Here is a 19,898-nt window from a genome sequence, read left to right on the forward strand (position 1 = left end):
CCTATTCAAAAAAGGTCACAAACACCGTTATTGGTGATGCTGCCTTGCCAAGTGAATCAAGCACAAGGCTCCTCCGTTCCAATGGGAAAATGGCCTATAAATGTTATAGGAAATCAGTGCATTTATTGCATATGTTAAGCCAGGCGTGTGCCTTGAAATATAATAAAAACAAACATGAGAAAAAGAGAATGTGCCTCACTGGAAATATACAGTGGCTTGGCTCATGAACTGCACCAAGAATGACCCACAATGAGGATGTTGGATTGATAAAAAAATAAACAAAAATAAACAAAATTAGCAAACCACAATCAACTTGGTTTAATGATCATCAGTACAAAAGAAGCTCTCCTTAATTCGTGTTATTTTACAGTTCCAAATGTTTGTCATCGCATATCGGAGGGGAACCTCAAACTGGTAGATGAATTTAAGTACACATCCGGTTACCTCCGCTGCAGATTTATTTTCAATTGCATACGCCTGTGTCCATCTTGTGTAGAAATCTGTAATTACACAGATGTAAAATGAAAGATTTGACATTAGATTAGCAAACCACAATCAACAGGGTTTAATCATTATCAGTACAAAAGAAGCTCTCCTACTTAATTCGTGTTATTTTTCAGTTCCAAATATTTATCAAGTGAGGTCGATGAACATTGCCTGCTTCCCTCCTTTGTCATTGTACCAAACCGTTCGTCTGGGGTTGGTAAGGGGCACACAGATTCATCTTGATGCCGAGAAACCCACACACTTCAGTATTTACCTGTAAAAAGATGAGTCTTAAACGATACCACATTGAAAATCTGGAGAAAAGTATAAGGCATAAAATAACATTCAATAATATATATATCTATATATATATTTTTTACAAACAAATTCAAATATATACGTTGTTAACCAACTTTCTTCCCTGGTCTGAGTATCCTTTGGGGAACCTCAAACTGGTAGAAGAATATTTGTAGACATCCAGTTACCTCCGCTGCAGATTTATTATTAATTGGATAAGCCTGTGTCCATCTTGTATGAACATCTTTAATTACACAGATGTACCGGTTCCCCTGTTCTGTCTCAACAAGCTTGCCAACCAAGTCCAGCCGAATGAGTTCAAATGGACTTTTGACCATTGTCAGAACCCTTGCGTCTCAAGTAATGTAATTGATCATCTAGAAGGGAAAATGACAATTGAGTGGGAGGGATGCTGTACTTCAAAAAGTATAAAATACCTTACTGTAGCCTACCTTCGCAGTATTTCACAGCCCTTCGAATGGTGAAGCGTTTTTTTTCTTTGTCCTCTTCTGGATATCGTCCTTCAAGATAATCCAGCAACTCTGAATATTTGTGCGTCCAAAGTTATTGCACACAAATCACTTGTTAGAACTGAGCGGACCACAAACTGTATTTTTGTATAGGTTAGTAGTCATCCAAGTGGAACTGTGTTTGTTTTCTCCCTCTTGTAGTGTCCCTAATGTTCCTGATTGCGAGTCTTGAGACTCCAGTCTGTTGGCGCTCCTTCAGATCCTTCTTTCTCTGCTGGACTTGCTGCTGACTCAGGACCAGAACAACACACATGATGACACAGGAGTTACAGTACAGGTCTCTGGTGGAGAGGACCTGAATATCCAGTACAGTCATGTACTATAGGAGTTAGAGTAAAGGTACAGTTGTGTACAGGTTATTTTGTTGTGATGGTAATTGACACCATGTATCCAGTTAGCTTGGTTATAAAACTTGTCCTGCACTTGTTGAATATGTGTAGTGCTCTATGTAGACCAAGCAAGAGTTCAAACTTTGGACTCATGAGATCAGTAACAGTGTCATTAGTTATCTTTGTATAATATTGTAGCATTCTCTATTCTACACCCTTCGTAACATGTTCACACATCACATGCAAGTAAAGCTGCATTCAGTTTGTCTATTTTTATTCTAAACTGCATTTGACGTCCATTATGCCATTCTCTGCGCCTTAATATTTTAAGTTAGTTACTCGGTCACCAAAGAATTGATCTGGTCTTACCCGTTTCTCACTCTCACACACACCAGATGCACCGCTGGTCTGTCCGACAGAAGACAGCGGCATATTGTGACTGGAGCAGATTATCTCCTGCAGTCCAGATGTGGCTTCCACCAGCTTGTTTCTTCAGCACAGGAACCTGGTTGTGGGGCTGGAGGTAGTCTAGCAGTAGGACACCATACACACCAGGTAGAACTTGAGGCTTCCTGGGCTCAGTGCAGAGGTCACAGGTCACCTCTCCTGGCCCAGCTGGACTGGTCAGCTTTAAGGGGGCGGCCTGGGCTCCTCCAGCTTCTCCACCACCTCAGCCAGCATGTAGTTTCTCTTCATAACAGGACTCGGTGTGAAGCTGTGTCTGCACTGGGGGCAGCTGCAGACTCCCTTCTGCTCGTCCTGGTCCCAGTAGCCCTTGATACTGTAGCTGTGACCACAGGCGAGGGTGACAGGATCCTTGAAGAGGTCCAGACAGAACAGCAGAGCTGGTCCAGCAAAACTCCCTGCTGGGCCATGCTGGAATGGTAGTGATGGTCGCTCTCTCATCAGTCAAATAATTAGCTGGTTGATAAGTTTAGCAAGTGGGGTTGTAGCTAAATCATGGATTGTAGTCCTCCAAAAACAGGGACGAGGAGTTGTGTAGTTTCTGTGTGTTTATGCGTGCTTTGTAACATTAGTCATTCTACTTATGTCAAAGCTAATAACCCTTTTTTACAGATGGTGTATCATGTATCTGATATAAAGGAATGAGAATAGTTCAAGGTCAAGACAAGCCTTTGAACACCTTGATCAAGTTTCAGAATAATTGCATTGAATTCATGTTATTTTCTAATGTGAACTGCAACTTGACAACATCATGTCAGTTGTTGAATGTTGCACATGCCTTTGTTCAGGGCAGGACTACAGTCACTGCCAGTTTCCAAGTGGGAATATTCTTCAGTTCTAATATCCACACATAGGTTGTGTTGTTATAATCATATATTTAACCTTCTGTAGACTCCCTTCGGATCATCCTGATCCCAGCAGTCTTGTATACAGCTCATGCAGTATCTGTGTCCACAGGGAGTGGTCACATGATCCTTAACTAGATCCAAACAATGTACAACTAAAATGGTTGTGGTCTGCACCACACAACTTTGACTGAGTTCTTTGTCAGAACCCTTGCGTCTTATGTAATGCCATTGATCATTTAGAAGGGAGAATAACAATTATTGATTGGGGATGCTGTACGTCAGAAAGGAATTGTTTTGTTATAATACATTTTGTAAAATGCCTTACTGTAGCCTACCTTTGACACAGTTTACAGCCCTTTGAATGGTGAAGCTATGAGTTCCAGATTTTCAGTTTGTCTTGCATTTCCATTTAACAGTGAAAGTTCACTGTGAAATGTATGTCTTGTACCTTTTGACGCCGTAGTTTGCAGACCTTCTTCGAATGGTGTAGTGCTGTTGTTAGAATTTTCTGGATATCGTTCTTCAACAAGATAATCCACCAACTCTTGTGCATCCATAGTTGTTTCACTAAAAACACTAGTTAGAACTGAGCGGATCATGCACTGTTTTTGTTGATCTGGATGGGCAGATCCTTCACCTCAGTGCCTTCTCTCAATGGAGTAGATCAACTCAGTGAAGATCCTCTGACTGTACTCCACTGCTGCCTGGTCAGTGAGAAATACATCAAGATATCCCTCCAGTGACACCAGTTTTTCCTAAATGTAGGGTCCATCTGCCCTATCCAGGTATCTCCCAGTAGCCCAGCTCCAGTAGTGGAGATCCTAATGCTGACCTTGAAGAGCTCTATCAGGTCCTTCTCTCTCTGCTGGACTTCCTGCTGACTCAGGACCAGCACAGCAGATAAAAACATTTTATTAATTATTTAATGGATGTTTTTTATAGGAACTGGCACTGGTGATAATGTAGCAATGTATCAGTAAAACTCACCCATATTTCGATGTCTATCATTCCAGGCCAGTAATACCAGCTGATAATGGCATGGATTGTTTTGTCCCTGCCACTATGCCCACGCTGCCCTGCCCATCTTGACGTGCACGTCGTCTAATTGACGTACTTTTCAGTTTTCAAGATGTTTCCAGGGTCTTCCATCAGTGTTGTAGTGCATTACGATTTCATAGTTTTTCAAATCCATTCTGGTCAACAACCAAAAAACGAAGTCAAAATACAATGTCATATAAAGTCTCCTACGTCTTGAATTGAGACTACTGTCCAGCTAGCTGTAATTGAATGCACTTGTCACAAAATGCATTAATGCACTGAATGAGTAAGTCATTATTTAATCATCATATAGCAGCCAGTCTTATCCAGAGCGACTTACAGTAAGTACAGGGACATTCCCCCAAGGGCAAGTAGGGTAAGGTGCCTGTGTCATTTGTCACAGCTGGGAATCCTGCCTGCTCTCGGTTGCCATTGTTTACCGTCTGCCCTCTGTCTAATATCCGAGCCTTGAACTCAAGCTATGGCTGAGCTCTCCTAATGCAAAATCCTAAAACCCTTATCCTAACATCTTACCCAGTCAGTGTTGTTGTTTGGTAACCCTTCCCCTCTCTCTTCCTCTTCCATCCCTTGTTCTCCACAATAAAAGCAGAGCTCACCGAGATCATCTGGTTAAGATATGGTGTTGATAATGACTTATTCCACACAAAAAGGGGGTACCAAGACAATGTAAGCATCTACAGCATGTTGTAATGATAGAAATAGAACAAAATTCAAACATTCTGTAACAATTTATTAGTTTTTAAATGGTTAAACTAAATGCCAAATTAGACTTAAAATATGAATTATTACACCTCACTGAGGATAGTCAAAACGGCCTTTTATCATCTTTTAGCAGAATTTACGATGAATGCAATGGTATTTTAACGCAAGGTATCCGCGGGGTCTTAAAAAGTATTAAAAGTTGATAAATCCTTTTAGGGAAAATTAAGGCCCTTAAAAGGTATTCAAGTCTTAATCCCGATTTTATGAGGTATTACATTTTGTTCACGCTTCGTCCATACAGTCTGACTCAAGTATGCATGAATATTTATTTTCCTCCCATGACTATTATAAACAACGACGTGCTCGGTCAGCGAGTTACGTATTTAGCAAAATGCACAGTTAGGTGATGTGTCGCCCTCCACATGTCGCAAAACAGACTCCGAAATGTGAATTTGCGGACTCCTGGTTGGAGAAGGATGAGTTTATACAATGGCTGAAGCCTGTCCGTGAAAACAGGCTTACTGTAGGCTACATATTGTAAAAAGAACATTAGCGCAGCTTTGATGGGCAGCAACGCTGTCAAGGCCGCCGTTGGCCGCAGAGAGCAGCCGCAGCTGTCCATTGCCAGTTTCTGTGCTCCACCAGCGACACCACCACCCAACACGACAGCTGAACTTGTAAAAACGGCTACGACAGCGACCTCTGCTCCATCTTCTACCGACATCAGGGTGGCTATGGGTGACACATCAACGATGCGCGTGGAGGTTATGGTGTCTCAATACTCCGGTGAATCATCGCTCACTGAACCCAAACATTCAAATATTTCTATAAACCTTGCCTTTTATTCTTTAATGTATTATTTTGAGCTTTGTTTCATCCAGGCTTATCGGAGTTCTGTTGTATGGTGGTGCTCTATAGATTTATTAGCAAACTACAACTGTAAGTTTAAGGTTTTTTGCAGATTAGAACTTGAAGTGGCGATGAGGTCTTAAAATATTTTGACAAGGTCTTCAAAAAGTCTTAAAGGTACTGAAATTAACTTCAGGATTCCTGAATATACCCTGTAACAGCACTCCCCAAACATACCATTCAAAAGTTTGTCTTATTCAAAACCCAGCTGCTAGGGGTGGGCCAGGGGTAGGCTCTTAAATGTTCCTTCAGCAGATGGCCTGATAGCTGAAGTGTCCAAGTTCATTAGGAGATTCGCACCTATGGCCGGCATTCACATCAAGGTGAGAACAATTTCAGTTGTTTCATACATCGTTCTCTTGCTGCCCATTGCAGTTTCCCTTGTTCAGTGTTTTTCTGTTAATTGATGTTTAAATTCCAGTGGTATTAAACAGTGCATGCCTGGAGCTTGTGCAAGTTAGTCTCAAATGTTCTAAGCACAGCCTTGTATTATTGTTGCTGCCAGTTCTGGTTACCAGGCTCCATTGACCTGGAGTGGAGCTGGAGGTGCTCCTCATTATCACATCAAGAGAGCAACTGAGGTTTCTCATGTCCAGCGCCAAGGGTCAGTTGTGCTTGGGGTTAAATGCTATGAAAGGCAAGTCTTTTAAATGTATGCTTTCCACAGTTTGAAGACACGAGTTGATTGTCAAAATCGAGTACTATAGTGTTGCATTGTTACGGTTTACGCTTGAATCTGTCACAGACGGGGGCGTCTTTCAGACTTGTCAGACACTGCTCTGGACGATGAGGTTAAGGACCTGGTGGCTGGGAACGACAGACTTGGACTGGAGTCCGGAGCACAACCTGAGGGCCGATGGAAGCCGGTGTAGACGCACACTGAGGGACAGTATGCTAAGCGTTAACCCGAGGGTGGCTGTCCTCAGAGCCATGTCGCAGAGCCTGCACAGAAGGTCATACCGTGTCGCAGGTCCGAATTTTTTATGGCACCTGGATGGAAACCACAAACTGATAAGGTAGTTACTCACTGACTGTTGTATACATCTTCTCACTGTCCTTCTCTGCTGCTTGTGCAGAGCACTGATCACAAGACACATTTCTGAATTTCTGTCTTTAATTCATTGTGACGAGAGCAGATTTGCTCCTGCAGTTGTGAAGAGGCTTTGACCAAATTGTGCTTCATAAAGGCAGGAGATTCATAGTGAGGCTGTAGGTGAGCCTCACAGTAAGAGGCCAGACACACCAGACACAACTTAAAGGCTTTCTGCTTCCTCTCAGGGCAAAAGTCACACAGCACCTCTCTAGGTCCAGGAGAACTGTCAGCAGGAGAAGCATCTTGGAGTTCTGTCTTCGTCAGCTTCTCCAACACCTCAGCCAGCATGTTATTTTTCCTTAGAACAGGCCTGTGAGTGAAGGTCTGTCTGCACTGGGGGCAGCTAAAGACTCCTTTCTGATCCACCTGATCCCAATATTCCTGTATGCAGGTCATACAGTACGTGTGTCTGCAAGGAGTGGTGACGGGGTCTCTGACTACGTTTAAACAGAACTTACAATTAAAAGGGGTTTGGTACAGCAGAACTCCCTTTTGAGCCATTTTATGTATAGGCTATCTGGAAAAAGTCTGTTTGGAGTAGCAGCGATTGCTTTATAGGCGCAGCTACCGGTCATGACTTGATTGGATCTTCAGTGGCGTGGGAATGCGGCCGCGGGGAGGGAGAAGGGGACTGGCATGTCGGCAAGACGCGGAAGGGAACGCGGAGAGGATTAGACCAGACGTGACCGTTCGACAAGGGACGTTTTAGATACCGGCCTATACCAGTGGTTCCTGGTCCTCAGGGCACCCTGTCCTGCCGGTCTTAGATGTTTCCATGCTCCAACACACCTGATTCAAATGAATGGGCCGTTATCCAGCTCTGCTGAAGCCTGCTTATGACTCACTTTACTCTGTAAATGTTTTGTTTTTTGCTTTAAAAGTGGAATTCTATGGTCGTAGAAGCTGTTATTGTAATAAGGAAAATACAAATTCACAGCCTATTAGGTTTTTGCAATTTTGGGGCAATAAAAAATGCAAGTTTTTCTAAGGATTTGTGTTTTTCTATGCAAACAACTCTTTTGCACCTTACATAGGACCAAGGAAGGCTAGTTTGGGCTTTGCTTCTATAAGAACTTTGTGGTGTCAGACACAAGATGTACTATACACACAGGTATGTGCAGTATTTACAGGTATATGAAAGATGATCTGATCCACCAACATGGTCAATATTGTGAGTCATGTCCAATGCAAAACAGTTCATCCTAGCATGCCCATCCACACCAAAGGAAGCATCCTCATGCTGTCCAGCCATCCACCAGAGAGGTTCACCACCAGCAGCAGAAGAGAAGGAAGTGGTGGCTGTGGTTACCGTATGTTAAAGGCACTAGAGATATTCCACAAACACAAGCCTAGCATGTGCTTTTTGTTTTTCCAGATGGGAGTGTACATGATGCAGCAATGTAAGGGCAGCATCATCTAGACTTCTACTCTTCATGTAGGAAAACTAGAGTTGATCTGCCAGGTTCCGGACTGTCTCTTGTAGTTGCAAAAGTATCAGACATTCAAAACTAACCACTGATGGCAGAGCTACAGGTTGGAAGTCTGGGTCTGCTCTTCTTTGGAACAAGGCAGATGGCAGAGGTCTTCCACAGAGCTGGAACTGTGTTCCTCCAAGGACCAGTTGAACAGTTCACAGAAGGGCCAGTTGTTTGTAGCAGGTCTTCGTTATTACTGACATTCAGGACAATGCTTTTGGTTAACTTTGAAGTTAGGCCCATCAAAGCAACTCGAAAGAGTTCAGAGTATCTGCAAATGTGCCACAATCCTCATGTTGCAGGGTGTACATTCGTTCTCTAGTCCCAGAAAACATTCTAAGGCCACTCCAGACATCACATCTGTCCACAGATATCTTACACCCTTTAAGCTATTTTAGCTTCCTTAATTTGATCAAATTACACTGGATCTTGACACTATGGATTTGTACATTTGTTTCTAATTTAATGTGATTTTAATTTCTTTGTCCAATGTTTAGTATTAAAATATTATACCTTTCTATATAATTATAATATATAACCAATTTTTGGTTGAACTGAATTTGTTGCGCTTAAAACAGTGAGTGTGTAGCCTCAACATTGGACAGTTGACTTGGTCATTTTTATTTATTAATTTCAGTTACACGACATGTCGTCGGCCCCTGGTGGCCGAGGGCAACTGCCCCGGTTGCCCGTAATCCCGCCCTGCTGTCCACCTAGAATCCTTCAGTCTCATGAATGACCTTAGAAGAAACAGAAAGTTAGTATTTACTTTATGCACGTACAGAAGATTTACCTTGGACTTCACATAATGAGACAAACCATCATGTAACACAAGACTGATGAGCTGACCTCTGGAGAGTGGTTCCTGGGTGTACCCATGCCAAAGCCTCCAGGATTGCCACCTCCACCCCGCGCAGGATACTGTCCCCCTAAATGGCAACAGTGCGACCTTGAACAAAAGAGAATAGATCGTTTAACAGTACTATCGTTTTCAGGTTGTGCTGCTAAAACTAATATGATGAGAAATACAATTATTTTCAATGCATGAAATGTATTCAGAAAATAGGCTACGTCAAAATGAAGTTTGCATATGAGCACCACTGACTCCTGGATTTTGTTTAAGGCGGAAAAAAAGCATTCAATACCTCTACATTGTACATGGCTATTTTGTCTTGGTTAAAAAAATACAAAAATAGCCATGTACAATGTAGAGATAGAAGTAAAAAAAACATACCTGCACTAAATGAGGTGACACGTTCCTGCCAGCAGACCCTGAAGGGACGAGGGACGTGCGGCCTGTACATTGATGGTGTCTATACATTATCTCCAAGGCCCTTGTAGCACCCATCTCATTTTCATTGTGAATTGAATCACAAGAAAGAAGAGAATCGCTGCACTTTACACAGATATGTGATTTTCCTGTGACATTTGGACCTGTGGAGGGAATTGCATGCAACTGTTAAGGGAGTTGATATTTGATGAACTATTTAACACAAAACTTAAAAATAAACAGGTGTGTGGTGACTAATGCCCAATTGGCCTCTAGAGCTACCATGCGTGTAAAAGGGCTATACAAATACATTTGATTTGATCTTGTAAGTATCTAGTTTGAAAACCTACAGGTTGATAGCTCTGAGGACAATTGGGCACCTCAGCATCTGTGGTGAAGGTTCAGGGGAGCAACTTTAATCTACTTCTATACTAGCTATGACAGTTTGGCTTAACAGGAAGTCCCTCCTTACTGGGTCCCCCTGTCTGATATCACCAAATGGTCAAACATGAATATCCTCAAGCTACCAGAAGGCCTGAATATTACATTCCGATACCTAAATGACACTGCAAAGCTAAGTCTGTCAGTGCTCTTGTCAAGACTTACTTTGTGTACTCCAAACACTGTTTTCCTTTACTAAAAATAATGAAGTCTTAAACGATCCCATATTGAAATAAACTTTATAAGGAACAAACTAACATTCAATATTTTTTTTTTTTTTTTACAAACACAAATTGAAATGCATACGTTGTTAACAGACTCTTCCCTGGTCTGAATATCCTTTGGGGAACCTCAAACTGGTAGATGAATTTGAGTACACATCCAGTTACCTCCGCTGCAGATTTATTATTAATTGGATAAGCCTGTGTCCATCTTGTATGAACATCTGAAATTACACAGATGTACCGGTTCCCCTGTTCTGTCAACAAGCTTTCCAACCAAGTCCATACGAATGAGTTCTAATGGACTTTTGACCTATTCAAAAAAGAAAAAAAAAAGGTCACAATCACCGTTATTGGTGATGCTGCCTTGCCAAATTAGTCAAACACAAGGATCCTCCGTTCCAATGGGAAAATGGCCTATAAATGTTATAGGAAATCAGTGCATTTATTGCATATGTTGAGCCAGGCGTGTGCCTTAAAATATAAAAACAAACATGAGAAAATAAAAATGTGCCTCACTGGAAATATCCAATGACTTGGCTCATGAACTGCACCAAGAATGACCCATAGAGGATGTTGGATTAATAAACTTAAAAAATAAAATAATTGGTTTAATGATCATCAGTACAAAATAAGCTCTCCTACCTTAATTCGTGTTATTTTACAGTTCCAAATGTTGTCATCGAGTGCGAGGTCGATGAGGGGAACCTCAAACTGGTAGATGAATATTAGTAGACATCCAGTTACCTCAAGCTATGGCTGAGCTCTCAATGCAAAATCCTAAAACCCTTATCCTAACATCTTACCCAGTCAGTGTTGTTGTTTGGTAACCCTTCCACTCTCTCCTCCTCCTCCATCCCTTGTTCTCCACAATAAAAGCAGAGCTCACCGAGATCATCTGGTTAAGATGAGGTGTTGATAATGACTTATTCCACACAAAAAGGGGGTACCAAGACATAATGTAAGCATCTACAATATGTTGTAATGATAGAAATAGAATACAATTCAAACATTCTGTGACAATTTATTACAGAGTTTGTAAACGGTTAAACTAAATGCCAAATTAGACTTAAAATATGAATTATTACACCTCACTGACGATAGTCAAAATAGCCTTTTGTCATCGATTACAAGGTCGATGAGGGGAACCTCAAACTGGTAAATGAATTTTAGTAGACATCCAGTTACCTGTGCTGCAGACGCCTGTGCCCATCGTGCAGTAATCTGTAAAAAAAATATATATATATATTTGACATTAGATTAGCAAACCACAATCAACAGGGTTAACAGTACAAAATAAGCTCTCCTACCTTTATTCGTGTTGTTTTACGGTTCCAAATGTTTGTGACTCGATGAACATTGCCTGAGGCCTGTTTCATAAAGGCCACTTAAAGTCCCAAACCTGACTTGAATTAGTTTAATTAGTCAAGCGGGGCTAAAGCGGTTCCATAAAGGCCAATTTCAGTTCACGCACTCCTACTAATTCAAGTCAGATTCAAGCTAATTGCGCGTGCACCCTATTCTTTAGCAGTCCAGAGGTAAAACATGGATCATACAATCCACCACGGCAAAAGAAATGCACACGGCCACGTGACTTCTTTCAGAAAGAACAGTCGAGGCTTTTAAAAGTAAAGTTGCAGATAGAAATATGGAAAAAACAACGTACCCATTTTCGATGTCACATGTCATGGAAGGCTAATAATACGTAAGAAAAACGGCATCCCTTGTTTTAATTTGATCAGAATCCTTGTGTGTTATGTAATGTAATTGATCAGCTAGAAGGGAGAATAACAATTATTGAGTGGGGATGCTGTACTTCAGAAAGGAATTGTTTTGTAATAATAACACACATTCTAAAATACCTTACTGTAGCCTACCTTCGACCCAGTAGTTTGCAGCCCTTGTTCGAAAGGTGAAGCGCTGGTGTTTGTCAGAATTTTCTGGATTTTGTCCTTCAACAAGATATTCTATGGAGGACTAAAAGTGCCAAAATGAATTACATAAATACACCATTAAATAATTACTTAAATGTGTCGTTAATTAATTCAAATAGGGATGAAATACAAAAATGTGTCATGAATTCATTAAAATACCAATTAATTTTATGTAAAATACATATATAATTATTTCACTATTTCATTAAGTATTTCATGGTCCTGTAATACTGTGTGGACAATATTCAAATGCAATACGCTAAACAGCGCCCCCAGTCGATTGCATTTTCATTTTCATGTTACAACGTGTTGCATTGCTTTATAAATGTATTTTATCTGTCAAACTATTTTTAGCCGGGAGTTTCAAACCGGCCCATCCCCACCAGGGGCCGAGCCATAGGCTACGTTGAACACGTAGCCTACTACTTGGTGATATTCATAGAATTGCACTTTATAGTTGGCTTGCCCAGCAGCATCAGGGAACTTTATGTAAATGACAAAACATTTATTTTTCACAATTCCTCATATTCACCATGGCGACTGGTATGCAGAATTCTTTTTTGGAGCATAGCCCTCTCTCCCAATTTCATATCCAGTTCAACCTCTAGAATTCTCATTTTCATTTCATGTTCTTCTTTTAAATATTCAATTTTACGCTCATGAAATTCTCTAGCTAACCTTTCATGCATAGTCATCTTTTTTTGGTCTCTGTTGGATGGTAGCAGCTTCATCTCCGAGGGGTGCCATAGCAGATGTGGAGGGTTCAGGCTCGTTGTGAACTGGCTCTTGATTGGTTTCCTCTGGGAAAAAAGACCACTGTTCCAAACTCAATTCAACTAATATGGTCCTGTAACCAATTTACTTCCTAAGGTATATTTACCATTTGTGCTCAGTTCTCCATGTTCACTGTCCAAATGGTCATTGTCTGGTATACCATCCAGAGGTTGCTGGTGCTCTTATACCAGACAGCAAGTCACCCAATTCATCACATGTGTCCTTTATTGGTGGTCCACCACCTGTAATAAATCGCTCTCTTCTGCTTGCTGCATTCTCTTTTTTTAATCCCAGTTTAATGTTCTTCCATAGAACCTATGAAGGCAGATATCACTCATTAGTTTTTTTTAAATGTCACAAAAATAGTAATATGGGAAATCTGAAATACTGGTAGTGATAAGGCATAATAAAATAAGTTTGTCTCCTGATAATTTAGGTCATGGTGGAGAAATGATTTTTATATTTCTTTCCCCCTCACATATAGGTATGGATTTTCCTTTGTGCAACATATCTTACTCTACCACCATGTTTAACATGCATATGCCCCTTTAAAATAGGCTACTATCCTTTTAAACAGGATATTCATTCAATGTTAATGCTACAAGCAGCAGGAGTATTGTATTTGGGTAGGCCATAAATAAGCAGGGTATAGGCAACAGGAAACAAACACATCTTTTTGTGCCTAATAATGAAGATTAACTCACCTGCAGTTGTTGTACTGTTCTTGTGGTGACATCTTCATTTGCATTGAATTCATTGCCAATTGCAGTCCAAGCGCTTCTTTTCTACACCCAGTAGCCCTGCCCCATCTCTACATCGTCCTCCTGGTACCTTGTGTCCCAATTGGCCTGCTGGTTCTGAGAGCATTAAAAAGGAGGTACCGGAGATCCACCACTGAGGTACAGTATGGAGATAAGATGTTCTGAGACCTTGTTTCCTGTGAATGACACTGATGAATGCTGGAGGCTGTTTGTGTTTTAGTGACCAACAGTCCACATTGTGTCGTACAGGGGGCTGGTAATGGTGATGACCCTTCAGTCAACAGCCATTTGATGACCAGCTAGGGTTGCCAACCGTCCCGATTTGTCCGGGACATCCTGATTTATGGGTGATTTTGATTTGTCCTGTCCGGGACAGCTCCAGTCCTGTTTTCCAGCCTCGCCGGCCAGTATTTATATTCAGTGAACTGCGAACAGGTGCGCGTGTCAGAAGGGAGTGCATGGAAATATTAACGCGAAGGGCCTTGCATCACCAGTGCAGAGGACCATCAGAAGCTGAAAGCACTCCTGGGGCATTTGGGGTTGAGGAAGTTGGTACACAAATCTTTTTCTTCTACGGAGACACAACTTTTTTTTGCAAGTACACGAATCATTTTCTACAGAGACACATATCTTATATATCACAAATATTTATTTCTGCTGCTGCACTTTCTTACTTTTATCTTCTTTTTCCTAAACTATAAATAAACTATTGTCTGATGCCAAAGAGGTCTGATAAGTGTTCATATCTGTATATTGGGTTTTAGATATTTATTAGTTACAGTACATTCTAATGAACTAATATAATACACCTGTGAACATGTCAACATTGGTATAAAATGTGTTTGTCAGGGGAACCCCGCAGCACCATGTGACCTACAGCAGAGGAGACACTGCTGTGCTGCGGGCTGCTCGCCTCACATCATGGAGGAGGCTTCAGAGGAGGCCTCAGCTGTGGAGGTCAGCAGCCTGGATCCATGGGCCCCATGGTGGTCCTCAGTACCAGGCAAAGCCCCTGGACTGTGGGGGGACTGGGCCCTGTCTGGGGTCTGGGGGTCACCTCCCTCTCTTCTGGCTCGGAAGTGGTGGAACAGAACCACAGCCAGTCCCACTCCCACCAGAACTGTGAGAACCAATCGTACGAAGGCCACGGTGTAGGTAATAGAACAGGCACATGACACTGTAAGGAAGGCAGAGGGAGAGAAAGAGATAGAAGAGGACAAAAGATGAGGGAGAAGGGGAGAGTGAGGAATAGGAGAACAAGAGCAGTAAGAGAATGGCAACAGGGGAGTAAGAGTCAGAGATGAGGGAGACAACGAAAAAAGGAGAGAGGAAGATGGCAAGAAAAAGGAAAAAGTGAAATATAGAAGGGAGTGAAAGAGGAAGCCGAATAAGAGTGGAGGGGATGCAGTGAGAGAGGATGGAGGCAACAGGAGACAGGAGTTTAATCATATTTGTATGCCATAAATTGAAAGAGGCCACACCAGAAAAAGAGATAGCAGTAAAGATATAAAGGAATAGGCAGTGAGTGAAAGATGGAGGAGAGAGGGGAGATTCTAGGACAGAGGGTGAGAGAGGAGTGAGAGAAAGCGGGTGTTTCAGTGACAAGGTTTAGTCATTGTCATGGTCCAACTGGTTAAAGCCTGTATCTAGAGACGGAAGGTAGATTGTGGTACCTGTATGGTGGGAGCACAGCTCCTCAAGGCTGAGATTGGCTGAGTGGTTAGTGGCACTGTTGGCTGCCACATAAATGTAGCTGTTGTCCTCACCATCCGCCACTAGGGAGAAACACTCACACACTGAAGACATCTCTGAGCATGGAAAGGAAGGTCACATGTATGCAAGTACAAACTGCTGGATGTGGCCTGATCTTTAGAAAGCCCCATACCACAGACCTCCCACACACTCACCAATAACAGTCAAGTTGAATTGGTGGGACGATACTTTTCCGTTGATGACCTGCAGCTGGTAAAGCCCTGAGTCGGCACAAGATAGGTTCTGGATGGTTAGAGATCCGGTCCCCTTGTCCACCTGCAGCCTTCCCCTGAAGCTCTGTATATCGTTCCTCACCATCTGTCCCTCAATGATGTGGATCAGGACCACGTCGTGGGTCTCAAACTGATCCAGAGCGGCCGACCGGAACGTCCACAGAAGCTGAACGTCTTTCAGTTCCTTGCTCGTCTTGTTCAGTAGGGTGACGGTCTGACCCTCGCACACACTGACTGTGGTGACCTCAGCCCTCACGGCAGCCTGCAGGTCTGGAACACACACCAACACGGGTGCTTAGTTTAACACAGACAGGCTGGGTCGGATGGGTCCAAGGGATTGTAGACTTGAGCGTTGAATTAAGGAGCTACGCATTTGAATCCCTGTGCAACTCTATTGTCCTTGTCCTAATTAGTGTGGTTGCAGCGTATATACAGACGCACCTTCAGTCGTCAGAGCGGTGAGGTGGTCAATGGAAAAAACGCCTGAAAGTGAGGGGTCGGGCCCTCGACCACACAGGAAGAGTTCTACTGAGGTGTCGACAAAACAGGATGTCTTCTACCTTACTTTTAGGGTACCAGAGAAAACGCTTATAAGGCTACTTAGGAACACATAACTAAGGGGTGGCTTACCGGAGAAATATGCGCACCATGTAGGCTAAGGCCGAACAACAAGGTCCTGGGTTTGAATCCAGACCAGTTTCTGCCAGCTCGAACACAAGGTGATTTCAATCACAAAAGGTATATGATATATATATATTTTTGTTCGCACGATTTTAAATCCTTTCCCTTGCTGTTGATATACTGGTAACAAATGGAGAACCAAGAATATAGCCACAATACATTCAAAACAATGGAGGAACCGAGTACATATGCTACACAACTAGGAACTAAGTAAAAGCTCCTCACATCAAAGAACATCTTTATTATTTTCTTTTTTTACCCAGCCAAGTTCTCGTTGGCCATAATACCATGCCTGTCTCTGGCTATGGAAATTTGGTGAACCACTGCTCTAGCCTATCTGCTCCAGCCTAGGAAGCACGAAACATCAATTTGATCTTTTCGGTTTTTAATGTCCTAACCAATGAATAAATACCTCAGAAGAATTCTGAACCGTAAGTGCAGGTAGACTTACCTGTGACCAGCCAGAGAATGATCAGGATCATGTTTAGGAGTGACATCCTCTCCACACTCAGTGGAGCAGACCAGCTGGGTTACAAGCCTGGAAACTACCTAACTTGGCTGACTGGCAGAGAGGGAATCATATTATAAATGCTCTTTATCTGTCTATCTGCCTCTGTCAGTCTGTCCCCCAGTGGTCTATATTATACCTATAAGGGGTGACGTCATCTATGAAAACGCACCTATTGGTGGTCTCTGCCTGTCAATCAATTGTGTCTGCCTTCCCCAATTAATTCTAGGCCACACCCCTGCACCAATGAGAGTATCAGATCCTGTCGATCAAATCTTGCCATTTAGCAGTGAAAGTGATGATTAAGACAGGAACATACCATGTTCGCATAGACAGTTGTAAAATAGGCTTTGCTAGCTGGGTAGTAACTCACAAACAACTGATGAATGAGATTACAATACACCAAGTAACATGCAGCCAACAATAATAAACAAATTCTAAGCTAGAGAATCAAAAATACTTCTTCAGTACCCCCCCGGCTCATGGATGTTTGTTTTGTGTCTCTCTAACATAACAGGTATGCAAATGACACCACCTCTCTAAGAACAGTTCAACAGTTTTCTAGAACACAACGAGGAGATTCAACATTCCATAGAGACATGTCTCTTCTCTTTGTGTTTCCCTCCCCCTCTTTCTTCTCTCACTTCTTAGACACACCCACCATTTCCTCTGTTTTTTCTCTCTTCTCTTCTTTTCTCTCCACATCCACCTGTACAGTCGCTTCTATCCCTTCATCTCCAACCTCGACAATTCTATTCTATATATTTCCAAACATTTCCAGCCTGATCCACACTCAACAGGTGAGTTTCAACCGTACTGATTTTCCTTGATCTGTATTTAATGATGATGGAGGGTGATTGTATATCTGCCAGCTTCAAGGATTTTATATCTGTGGTTTCCCGCTTATTCTGACCTATTTCTTCTTCATGTGTCTTATGCTCCTTCAGCCTTTCCTCTATTCTCTCCATTATGCTTTTTTCCAGCCGACCATCTACTGTCCATCCATCAATCTCTCCTTCCTCTCCTACATGTGCACAATAGGGCACTCTCCACACTTGAAAGCCACTCCTTATATTTGTATCTATTGCAACCACTGTCTCTCTCACTCAAAATGTTTAGCTTTATGATTTCTGACCGCCATGCGATTAGCAAAGATACATTTTTAACAAGCTTCGTGAAGTGGGGTTTGGAGGGAGATTCATGAACAATCATGTATAACATTCGACTTTGTGATAAACTTTACATCATGTGTGGGCGCGTGTGCCCCACCATGCCTCTGTGCTGCAGCAAGCTTTCTACCATTTCCTGTTGGTAATTTACTGCTCCTCAGATGTGCACCACTTCCTGTGTGTGTGCATGTCAATCCTTTCAGTCGCATTACCCCTCTTTTGTTTCACCACACAGAGCATTAATTCTGAATCTTGTATGACTCTGATTCATTCTCATTCTGATTAAGAATCCGAATCCAGAACTGCTCTCACTCTCCCTTTTGAATCTGATTGTCGGCTATATTCACATCACTGACTCATCTCCACTGTGTTTCATTAAGAATCTTCATACCCAGTTTTCCACTTACCAGAAAATATTACAAGACGGCAGACAAATAAATAAATGTTTGGAACTTTTGTGTAAGAAAAGGTCAAGAGGTTACGCAAGACCACAAGGGAACTGTAGAACTAAAGGTGTTCCCCTCATCATAACATAACCGTGTTTGTTTTATGTTTCAGTACCAATGAAGACTCCGAACGCTGGCTTTCTGAGCGCGCTCATTCCGACGCTGCTGATCCTCATCCACGTTGCTACGGCAGCAACTGACAACCATTCCCAGAGCACACCCCTCATGACACGAGCCCACTCCAACTCAACAGAGACAACGACAAAAGCTGTTGAATCCAGCAACGCGGAAAGTAGTAGGAATTCCACAACCGAGGCTCCGCCCCTGCAAGGAAACGGTGCATCCACCACTCCGTCTGCCGACAACGTGACTCTGTGGACATCAGCCAGCTCGTCTCTCTTGCCAGTACAACCAACAACCCAAGGCAGCATTGCTTTTGCAGTCACCAAAGCCAAGACCCCCGCCATCTCTTCTTCTACATCTTCGTCCGTTTCGCGGGCGGGGAGCGCAGGGGCGCTTGACGGAGGTTCCATCACGATAGTGCTGCTGGTCGTCATTGTGCTGCTCATCCTGATTCTCGTGGCAGCGTTCAAGTGGGCCTCCCGCCCCTCAAACCAGGACAGTCCCGCCTCCCATCTGATATTGGGCTTTGGGGAGAGGGTGAGGGGTGTGGTTAGAACCTTGGAAGATAGGCTAGGGTTCCGTCTGTGGCCCGGGGGTAGGGGAGAGAAGGAGGGCGACGAGGATGAGGGGGAGGAGAAAATGTTAGAAGTGGTGGCTGGTGTTGAAGGAGGGGAACAGAAAGATGAGGAAGAGGAGGATGGGGAAGACTCTTCTGATGACTACTCCAGCCTAGGGGGAGACGACCAGAGACAGAGAGCACAGAGCGGAGAGAAGGAAGAGAAAGAAGAGCAAAGAGAAGACAAGGGCAAAAGTGAGGAAGGTCAGGGAGAAGAGAAAGGAGGAAGAGACGGAGAGAGGGGAGGAGGCGAAGAGGCTATAGCATTAGTAGGTCCGGAATGGGAGAAAAGCGAGGGCGAGATAGAGGACAGTGATGTCACTATACTCTAATTGACAGAGTGATAAGGACAGGTGAGAAGGAGAGAGGAAGGGCAGCTAAAGATAAGTGTGAAGATAAGGTCTCTCTTTCTGACCTGTTTCACACTACCACCCTGAGCAATCCACCCTGGTCTGCTAACTCATTCACAGATTAAACCTCAGTCATGACAGACTTGAATAGGTTTCGTACATGGTTCTATAAGAACGTTTTCTGTTTAACCATGTAGATAAAATACTGGGTGTGATTGTCAGATTATAGATACTAGACCAGTCCAGCTCAGTTCAATAGTGTGAATTTGACAAAACTATGTTCATCTTTTTTTTCCTTTCTTACTTAAATGATATGGTCCTAATGGATTAACAGAACATGTTACAATAAACTGACTTTTGTATGACTTGTGATATTATTGATTTTTCAAATAAATGTGAAAACAAAAATAAACAAAAGAATAAAAG

At 42.6% G+C, this 19,898-nt stretch overlaps 3 protein-coding genes, 1 long non-coding RNA gene and 1 pseudogene across 4 annotated transcripts; 1 reads left to right on the top strand and 4 right to left on the bottom strand.

The window, feature by feature from the left end:
• Positions 1–1,788: 1,788 nt before the first annotated feature.
• Positions 1,789–2,517, bottom strand: LOC146236852 (E3 ubiquitin/ISG15 ligase TRIM25-like; annotated as a pseudogene).
• Positions 2,518–6,650: 4,133 nt separating this feature from the next.
• LOC146236853 (E3 ubiquitin/ISG15 ligase TRIM25-like) lies at positions 6,651–7,466 on the bottom strand. The gene has a single exon (XM_084686329.1). It carries the CDS (start codon positions 7,217–7,219, stop codon positions 6,710–6,712), a length of 510 nt encoding a protein of 169 aa, XP_084542455.1. The 5' UTR covers positions 7,220–7,466; the 3' UTR covers positions 6,651–6,709.
• A 1,331-nt stretch (positions 7,467–8,797) lies between these two features.
• LOC146236854 (uncharacterized) lies at positions 8,798–13,137 on the bottom strand. The gene is made up of 11 exons (XR_014741000.1): positions 12,940–13,137; positions 12,738–12,859; positions 12,003–12,102; positions 11,792–11,900; positions 11,314–11,349; positions 10,932–11,023; positions 10,771–10,839; positions 10,211–10,438; positions 9,428–9,627; positions 9,043–9,142; positions 8,798–8,933 (listed from the first exon to the last, which is right to left on the bottom strand). It is a non-coding gene; the product is annotated as an uncharacterized LOC146236854 (long non-coding RNA).
• Positions 13,138–14,395: 1,258 nt separating this feature from the next.
• On the bottom strand, positions 14,396–16,757 carry LOC146236855 (uncharacterized). The gene is made up of 4 exons (XM_084687699.1): positions 16,712–16,757; positions 15,502–15,849; positions 15,268–15,369; positions 14,396–14,771 (listed from the first exon to the last, which is right to left on the bottom strand). The coding sequence occupies exons 1-4, from the start codon at positions 16,755–16,757 to the stop codon at positions 14,509–14,511; spliced, it is 759 nt and encodes a 252-aa protein (XP_084543825.1). The 3' UTR covers positions 14,396–14,508.
• Positions 16,758–17,468: 711 nt separating this feature from the next.
• LOC146236856 (uncharacterized) lies at positions 17,469–19,894 on the top strand. Its single transcript, XM_084686328.1, has 2 exons — positions 17,469–17,568; positions 18,496–19,894. Exon 2 carries the CDS (start codon positions 18,501–18,503, stop codon positions 19,452–19,454), a length of 954 nt encoding a protein of 317 aa, XP_084542454.1. The 5' UTR covers positions 17,469–17,568; positions 18,496–18,500; the 3' UTR covers positions 19,455–19,894.
• Positions 19,895–19,898: the final 4 nt, after the last annotated feature.

The sequence above is a fragment of the Hypomesus nipponensis genome, chromosome 22 (assembly GCF_054491055.1).
Source record: "Hypomesus nipponensis isolate SF chromosome 22, ASM5449105v1, whole genome shotgun sequence".
NCBI classification, from domain to species: domain Eukaryota; kingdom Metazoa; phylum Chordata; class Actinopteri; order Osmeriformes; family Osmeridae; genus Hypomesus; species Hypomesus nipponensis.

What these genes read in the sequence shown, in the direction of transcription:
- LOC146236853 (XM_084686329.1), bottom strand. Translation starts at nt 7,219, where the DNA reads ATGGCTCAAAAGGGAGTTCTGCTGTACCAAACCCCTTTTAATTGTAAG.
- LOC146236855 (XM_084687699.1), bottom strand. Translation starts at nt 16,757, where the DNA reads ATGTCACTCCTAAACATGATCCTGATCATTCTCTGGCTGGTCACAG. An exon ending in ATTCAACTTGACTGTTATTG is followed by an intron (nt 15,370 to 15,501) that starts GTGAGTGTGTGG and finishes GTTTCTCCCTAG; the next exon opens with TGGCGGATGGTGAGGACAAC. An exon ending in GCTGTGCTCCCACCATACAG is followed by an intron (nt 14,772 to 15,267) that starts GTACCACAATCT and finishes CCTTCCTTACAG; the next exon opens with TGTCATGTGCCTGTTCTATT.
- LOC146236856 (XM_084686328.1), top strand. Translation starts at nt 18,501, where the DNA reads ATGAAGACTCCGAACGCTGGCTTTCTGAGCGCGCTCATTCCGACGCTG.